The following is a 9,284-nucleotide window of genomic DNA, read 5'->3' on the forward strand; positions in this document are numbered from 1 at the left end:
AAATTGTAGTTAATGTCATGAGACAAAGGGTATGTGAACTGCTGTATGGAGAATGAATTTGCTCTGTAAACTTTCACCCAAATCACAATTAAATAATAATAATAGTAATTCTCGATATGCAAGAAATAGCTTTCACATCAACTCTTCTGACAATATGGCTCCTCCATATCTAAAGCAAGTCATTACTTTTTATTTCACTCTGACTGCAGAATTCATTCTCAATTCACTCTATAGGACTGACACCAAAACCACAAGTTGTGAAATACTCCAGGCAGCTGATGGATGTGAGACCTGTAACTGAACAGCTTCCCTGAATAAAACAAAGTCCAAGATTTTTAGTAGAGGATAGCTGAAGGAAAAATCTCTAGGTAGGCATAACCAAAAACCAAATTCACTGCCATCAAGTTGATTCTGACTCATAGAGACCCCCATTGAGTTTCCAAGGTGGCAAATCTTTACAGAAGTAGATTGCTTAGTCTTCCTTCCATGGAAAGGCTGGTGGCTTTGAACTGCCAACCTTCTGGTTAGCAGTCAAATGCCTTAGGCATCCTGCTACCAGAGCTCCTTAGCATGATAAAGGGACTTTAAAATGCCCCCTCAGTACTTCTCTGGCTCTCATCAATATACAGATCCTTGTGGTATGGTGCTCCTCTTCTAGGATTTCAGTTCAGTTATGAATCACAACCAAATCCCTTTCCTATTGCTCTTATAGATCAATTAGAAGGTTCTTTAAAAATAACTGCATTAAAACTAAGGTGAAAACAAAAAGGACAACTTATAGAATTCTATATCGTAAAGCTTACAAGTACAGGTTTCTCACACTTATACTACACTTTAATTTACTATTAGGATTAATGATCTCCATATGTTTTCATGTCCAAAGCAAAAATAGTTTTTCTTCTTAATTCCAACCTTTTCTAGTAGATAAATCTCTAGGCCAGATCTAGTTCTCCACTGTAGTCAAGGGCCTGCTTCTATCTACTCCCATAAAGATTTCAGCTTTGGAAACCCTCTGGTGCAGTTCTCCTCTGTCTAAGTTGTTATGAGTCAGGATTGACAGAACAGAAGTAAACTTTTTGTTAGATTGTTACTCCTACTTCCAAGTCCTACTGATTGAACATAAAGGTTTGTGGGACTCTGTTAGAAAACACTACCTTTTCATTTCTCCAGCAGGACCCTCATGGGCTGTCTTAGTGTACATCTTATCTATTTTTCAACCTAATCCCAACTACTTTGTATTACCCAGAAGTTCTTCAAACTCTCTCATCTACCACCAGCACTTTCCCTGTTTTGCACAGCTACTATAAGTTTATTCTTACTTTAAATCTCTCTTGCCATTTTAGAGGGATTTGGGAAGGAAAGGAACATAACCTTTCTTTAGTACCTGACTTTGAAGTAAGTTTTTATTTGAATTTTCAACTTTTTCTACAGGACTTAAAGCACTTATTGATGAAGATTAAAGACTACATCCTTCATTAAGGACTACATCTCAACATAAAACAAAAATACTAACAACTAGACCATTAAGCAATATTGTGATAAATAGAGAAAAGATTGAAGTTGTCAAGGATCTCATTTTACTTGGATCCACAATCATCACCCATAGAAGCAGCAGTCAAGTAACCAAATGATGTACTGGATTGGGCAAATCAGCTGTAAAAGGTCTCTTTGAAGTGTTAAAATACAAAGATGCCACTGTTAGTGCTAAGGTGTACCTGAGCCAAGCCATGATATTTTCAACTGCCTCATATGCATACAAAAGCTGGACAATGAATAAAGAAGACCAAAGAAAAATTGATGTCTTTGAATTATGGTGTTGGCATAGAGTACTGAGTATACTATACACCACCAGAAGAATGGCCAAATCTGTCTTAAAAGAAATACAACAGAATGCTCCTTAGAAGTGAAGATGGAAAGACTCTGTCTCATGTACTTTGGGCATGTTATCAGAAGGGACCAATCCCTGGAGGACATCATGCTTGGTAAAGTAGAGGGTCAGCCAAAAAGAGGAATACCCACAATGAGATGGATTGATCCAGTAATTCCAACAAGCATAACAATGCCTGTGAGGGGGTCACAGACTGGGCAGTGTTTAGTCCTATTGTAAATAGGGTAACTATGAGTCAGAACCAACTCTATGGCACCTATCTACAACATTATTATAACTAAGAATTTTAAAAAGTGCCTCAAAAATAAGGATACATTTCTACCACAATCGTTTTATGACTTGGCAAGCCTATCTTAAAATCTGTCATTTCCTAGTATGACAAGAAGATCTCTAGGTAAAATCAGTAAGAATGCCGTCATCCTTGACCCAAGTAAGTTTTCCTTGTATTGTTTCAGGTTAAAAATGTGAAGAAGGATCCAGCTAGTCCATATATTGTCATTCTCAGTAAGTATTTTAATAGAAATTAAATCACGAATAACCTGAAGGATGGCTATTTCTATAGGCCCAAGGATAGTTTATGACTCAATAAATGTAAATATTATCTATTTTAATTGTATGTTCTTTCTTTGTTAAGAATTTTTTTTTTTTTTTTTTTAACTTGGCAACAACACAATGTGGTAATTGAAATGGTGGTTGGTAAACTTACGGTTTCTGGCCTATATATTTGCTACATATAAGAGTTTGGTTCCTAATTATAAAGTCATAATAAATTCACTGCTTGTATAGGAAGAAAAATACAAATTAATTGAGATGTGAAGGGGTGGCTCACAAAAGAAAGCCACAAGTGTATGACAGAAGTTCAATACCATTGTTCTTTGTATTTAAAAATGTCATCAATAGCATGCACACAATTGGAGAAAGAGCATATTGCATGCATCTGTACAGTCATATTGAGATCTGGCAAAATTTCAAAGGACTTGTCATTTTTGACAGCTGCCTCCTAAGCTGCAGAGAGGTCCTAAAATTATTTCTGTGGCTCATTTTGCTTCTTAAACTCTCATCCATTCAATCTTACCTATAGTAGTTTAGATACTTACGATGTTCAGGAAAAGCTGGATTGCAGTAGCTTAGTTTTACAAGTAAATGATGGGTCTCCCTTATTGATGATCTTGAAATACTATGTCATGATTCAGTTACTTTATACAACAAGGAAATAAATAAGGCTTCAGTATTTGTATCTATCGTGAAATTCTTAAAAATCTAAGTTTATTATAGAATTCTAACATTCTAAGTAAGTTGTAGAATTAAAACATGAAATAGAATTTGAAGATAGAATACAAAATAAGTACAAAACACATGAAAGTAGGTATTGCTACAAAATTAAACTAGGAAAATCAACACCCTATTTTAGAAATAGGTACTCAAAAAAAAAAGCATATTCAGCTATTCAGTTTTACAATTTGAAGCACATAGCTCAATAGGCTTTTCGGTAAGTACCTTAAACACACTGAACTCACCATTTTCCTCATCTATTCTTATCACAGTGACATAGTACCGCCAACCAAATAAATAACAACAGTTGGTTTTAAGTAATTATTTCTTTGATGATCTGAAATTATTGTTTGTAATTGTCTTTTCCAATGAAAAACTGTTATTAAAAATATCTACACTAAGTTGAAGTCATTTGACTATCTACCTACAGTTGTTGTCAGCTGCGGACAAGTCAGCCTCCAACTTAAGGTGACCCATTCACAACAGAACAAAATAATTATTTTTGATAATTTAAATATTAAAAATGTCATAATGATTACTTTCTGGTGTTCATTTATAATTTAAAATAATTTATTGGTCCTATTGCTTAGGACTTTATGATTATTTATTATTCATTCAAGTGTCTCTACAACCTGGGGTTTTCCTTACTCAATAAGTTTTTTTTCTATCACTCTGTAGTATGAACCCAGCATTCTCAGTGTCCCATATATATTATGCTCATTCCCACCATCATTCTTTTATTCATTGTTCCCCAAATCTAACATCCTCTTCTCTATCTTCCTGAAGATAGATACAAGTAAGTACAAAACACATGAAAATAGGTATTGCTACAAAATTAAACTAGGAAAATCAACACCCTAATTCAGAAATAGGTATTCAAAAAAAAAGCTTATTCAGCTATTCAGTTTTGCAATTTAAAGCACATAGTTCAATAGGCTTGTTCCCCAAACATAACATCCTCTTCTCATCATCTATCTAAATCCTATTCATTATTCTAACCATAATGTCTGTATACATAATTACTTGTAAGTAAATCAAAATTAGGGACTCATAGATCCAAATAAAAACCAAAACCAAACTCACTGCCATTAAGTCGATTCCGACGCAGAGCAACACCCACTGGGCTTTCAAAGTGGCAAGTCTTTAGGGAAGTAGATTACCCCATCTTCCTTCTGTGGCTAGTGGGTTTGAACCACCACCCTTCTGGTTAGCAGTCAAATGCCTCAGGCACCGTGCCACCAGAGCTCCTATATATCCATATATATAAGAGATACATTAAAAACTGTAAAAATTAAAGTATAACAGCTAAAATAAAGCATATATAAATATTTGAACAGAGAACAAGGTTTAAACATAAAAGCAATGGAAGAGTTTATAAGGATTAGGTCATTAGATTTCATACAAATAAACTTACGCATTAAGAAAAAAAAACTATTAGACAACTTAAATGACAAATAATAAACTCAATTTGTATTAAGAAACTGCATAGAAAGACATCTTTTAAAAATTCCTCTCTTCAAGTATTCATAGACTACCTGAAGACTGTTTATACCCAAGAAAACAAAGGGTATTAGTCAAATAAACCTATCTCCAAAAAGGATTTTCTGTAGGCTTACTTTTAGTTTTGCTTGCTTCTATTGCTTAATTCCATTCCTTCCCCTTAGGTATTTTAAATGCCTGGCCTTCATTCATTTGTTCAATATTTTTATTGCACCCCAGCCACGTGCCAGAGACTGTGCTGAGTACTAAGAACTTACTGTTTGTATAAAACAGATATGGTTCCTTTTATTACAGAACCTAAAATCTTAGTGGAAGATAAACATTATTCAAGTAATTATACCAACTTGCAAGAAAGATATAGAGCTCTATGACCAGAGAGGGACTGCACCTATTGGGAACATGGATTATATATGTGAAAATACAAGTTCTACATAGTGATTCAAAACCTTAACAATCAGTATCTATATTAAACCGTAAGCTCGTATAACAGCAGGGACTATGTCTTAAGTACTTCTGTACCTTTTTGCACTTCTCACAGAAAGGCTATTAGTTAAATGATCTATTCGTATTATAAGTTGAAACTACTCTTATTAACTAGCCTTTTTTCAGTGGTGTCACCATGAGTCAGAACTGACTTGACAGCAGTAGAATTTGATAATATGAAGTGCGCTTTAGAAAGATAGATACTTTAGTGAGACAAGATACTTTAATTCTTATAAAACAATTTAAAAAGAACTCTTAGCTAGGTTATAAAATGATTCCATGTTCAATATTATCAGGTTTATTGGTAGAATACTATTTAAACATCAAATAAACTTATTTCTATTTCTTGAAAAGAATTATTCACATACTTTTAAGTATTAAAATAATATGAAAAGTTATTGACTTTTTTCATTAGCAGTATACATGTTGTAAAAAAATGTTCATGGTTTCTAAAAACACATTATTTTTACACTGTATATCCTGGAAGTTTATTTATTATTAATTCACAAATATCTTTGCATTGCTTAGAAATATTTAGTGAACCAACTTTGCCGCTGTCTTCTTCAAACTGATCTGATGTACTGCTATCCAGGGCATTATGTTCTAATTCTGACAAATTAGATGGCAGGTAAGAACTCACTTGAGATGTCCTTAGTGACTGACTTTTTTCTAATGACTTGCGACCAGATTTTGTTTTAATAGAAAAGTCTTGACTTCCCTTTTTAACTTTAGAACCACACATACTATTTTGGTCTATCTGTTTTTCTTTCTCCTCAGTCCAGTGTGATGAAGATAAGTCACTAGTAGAGATACTAGATGCTTCTTCATAACTTTTCTCCTGAATCTTTGAAGTATGAGATGTTTTATATGAGTGCACTGGTGATCCAGCTGAAAAAGGTGGGCTAAGAATAGAACTTTTCTCATTGCTATATTTCCTTATGTACGATACTGCTTCACAAGACTTACTTGTATGTTGACATTTTGGATTTTCTGGGCTGCTATCATGAGCTTGTATACTTTTGCTGGTGTCCTGATTGGTACAGATATCTTCAGAATAACAAAGGCTAGTAAAATCATCTGAGTACTTTAGTTCTGAGATGCTTTCAGAGCAACTATTTTCACTTATATCATCAGTAAGAATGTCATTATCTGTGGTTTTGACCTGCCTATTAGCTTTTTCTGTACCTACTGTAATTCTGTCCATAATTGCATCCTGTTTGAAAACACATGGACTTTGGACTGTTTCCACTTTTCCTTCTAAAGTGTTTGCATGAGTAAATTCTTCTGAAATAATGGATTTTGCAGCACTTATGTCTTCTACTGAACAACTATTGATTCTATTTTCATTGTAATCAACTGTTTCAGTTGCACATTTCAGTTTAATTACTTTAGTTGTGCTAAGGTCATCAAAAACTTCACTAATTTGCCTTGAAGTATCACTATTTTCAGCAAAAGAAACATCTGAATCTAAACACTTCTCTTCAAGTAGTTGATGTCGCTTCTGAAGTTGTTCTGTAAAGCTTAATACTTTTCTTTTGGATGATTGGATTCTCAGTTTTGCACCCAACATTTGTGCTTGCATTTTTCTATACTTTTCTCTTTTTTCATGTACTGCCAACATATCAGGATTTGTTTGCTTTAAACGTAGTTTTAGTGTATTTGTTATGCCATAAAGCAGCCTCCTCCTTGGAACTCGTTTTGGGAGAACATCACTGTTCTTTTCAAAATACATACCTTTCTTGAGATTTTCAACATATTGAAGACTTACTGACTTTTCCTCTATACACGGTTTTTCCTTCTTAGATTCAGATTTACGTGTTAATTTGGAAGAAGAGTTTGGAGCCTTCTTATCTTCAGTTCTAGATAACCTGGCTAGATGAGGATGTACATAAGTAGGGCTTGACATGGGTTGGTTGCATAACAAGGACAACTCAACTAACAAAGCATTTAACAAAGGAAGCTGCCTTATAGTATTAGTTCTATTTTGTTCAGTTTGAGGGTGACATGTAGTTTGATTACTTGCTCCTATATCCTGAATATATGTTGGAGGACTCTTAAGCACTGAAGGGCTTTCATTTGTTGTGGTATTTACATATTTTAGATGATTGGTGTGTGTTGGGGGGTTTACACATTTTCCTTCCTGAAAAATACCATCCAGTTCTTCATGCACATTAACTTGTGGCACAAATGTGATTTTACCCAATGCAGGAGGCTTTTCTTGAGTCAAATGAGTGTAATACAGAGGAGGAGGGCAAAAGGTATTGGTTTCAATGTCCAACTCTTCTTGGTTTAGGGGGCTATTACATCTACTGCTAGCATTTGCACAAATAACAGAGTTGATTTTGCCCCTTTTCACACCTGTGGTATCAGAGCTGGCATCACTGTGAAAAATTATTTCCTTTAAATCCTTCTGTGCCTCTGTGATTTTTAAATCCACCAGGTGCCTATCATCAACTACTGAGTTTGGCTCTGAAGTCTGATGCATAAACTGTTGTTTTTCCTGCAGTGTCTGGGAACTAACTTTGCCTGCTCTCTGACCCTCTACCCTTTCCAGTCTACCTCCAGTACAGGTGACAGGTCGCTCAAAATGACCCAGAGAGCACCTCCCCAGGTCTGTCAGGCAGTAGCGCAGCGCAATGTCCCCAATCCGCTCCCCTAGTAAGTTGCGCAAGGGGTAGCTTCCTCGATGACCCTGGGAGCAGGTGGACGCAGCCGAGCCCAGAACCTTTTGGGCTGCGTCTGCCAGCAAGATGCCACAGCTACCCAGGAGCTGCGGGGCGGGCGTAGGGTAACCGGGGGTCAGCTGCAGGAGTAGCGCATAAAGCGGGGTCCGAAGGAGCAAGCGGTGCAGAGTGGCAGGATACAGGCGGAAGAGACAAGACTTGCCGCGACCGAAGCTGACCATACCGGGCCGGGATTCCGCCGCGGGGCCGGCAGGAGGGTAAACCAGCAACGTTGGGAAATCCAGCAAGCGGAAGGCCACCGCGGGGCAGAGGGAACCCGCTGGAGGAGGCGGCGAAACCTCCTCTTCCTCCTCCACTGCAACTGCGGGCGACGGCAGCACCCCGGCTTCAAGGCGCACCCAGTCTACGAGCAGCTCCAGCGAGAACAGCCGCTCTGGCAGTGGCGCCGCCATTGCTGTTGTCCCTGGAAACAGCGCCGCAGCCTCCACCAAGCGTGAACTTGAATGAGTCTCGCGTGAGGGAGAGGGAAGAAGGCCCTGGTATTGTTACCTCGCGAGATTTGACAGGGGGCTCGCGTACACCACGAACGTTTTGTGCCTCTGGTTTTTTTTTGCTTATTAGTGTTTTGGGTCTGTCTGTATGCATACATGGTGGAAGCAGTTCTCTTCCAGATTTGTATTAATGCAATTTTTTTAATGTTAATTCTGAGGCTATGAGTGGCAAAATACAGGCTTGCTTTGGGGGAATGGGGGAGTTGTGTTTTTCTAACTGCAAATCCCGTGCAATTTTTGGGTCAGATCATAAAACTGAAAAAAGCACTGCAAAACCAGTTCACTGACGCTGTTTAATATTCGGTAGTCTGCCTTCTATCTGGCAACTGGCTGCCAAAAAGATGGTGACGCTGCCCTGAGGCGAGCTGGGAGCCTGTGTCTGGGTAAAGTGGTTAATGGCATTCAGTTGCTAACCAAATGATCAGCAATTGGAACCAACCAGCTGCTCCGCGGGAAAAAGATGAGCCAGTCTACTTCCCTAAAGACTTACAGCCTTGGAAACCCTGTGGGGCAGTTCTACTCTGTCCTATAGGGTCACTATAAGTAGGAATCCACTCTATGGCAGTGAGTTTGGTTTGAAGGGGGAAAAAAAAATCAACACACAGTGCATGTGGCCAAATACCTCCAGCTGCATAACATCATGTTGATGTTAATGGTTCAACTTAACAAAACAAAGATAGACACAGGGAGATTCCCACACCATCACAGGTTTTCAAACAGACCGGCTCTTAACCTCAATGAACTAGTCAGCCAGGAAACCAAGGCTGATATGTGGAGAACTTTGAATGCAATAGAAAGGAATTGTTTTGTGTAACTAAGTAACAATCATATCAGTGTTTGGAATGTTGCTGTGGGAGAAATGTGGAGAATGGATTTTTCTAATAAGAAATCAAATCTCCAGGAGGC

General features: G+C 37.4%; 1 protein-coding gene across 1 annotated transcript; it reads right to left on the reverse strand.

The window, feature by feature from the left end:
* Positions 1-5,609: 5,609 nt before the first annotated feature.
* MAP10 (microtubule associated protein 10) lies at positions 5,610-8,279 on the reverse strand. The gene has a single exon (XM_007938481.2). It carries the CDS (start codon positions 8,277-8,279, stop codon positions 5,610-5,612), a length of 2,670 nt encoding a protein of 889 aa, XP_007936672.1.
* Positions 8,280-9,284: the final 1,005 nt, after the last annotated feature.

This window comes from Orycteropus afer, unplaced genomic scaffold (assembly GCF_000298275.1).
Source record: "Orycteropus afer afer isolate SDZICR_OR568_19922 unplaced genomic scaffold, OryAfe1.0 scaffold00050, whole genome shotgun sequence".
NCBI lineage: Eukaryota > Metazoa > Chordata > Mammalia > Tubulidentata > Orycteropodidae > Orycteropus > Orycteropus afer.

Excerpts from the sequence above, each read along its gene's own strand:
- MAP10 (XM_007938481.2), bottom strand. The coding sequence starts at position 8,279 with ATGGCGGCGCCACTGCCAGAGCGGCTGTTCTCGCTGGAGCTGCTCGTA.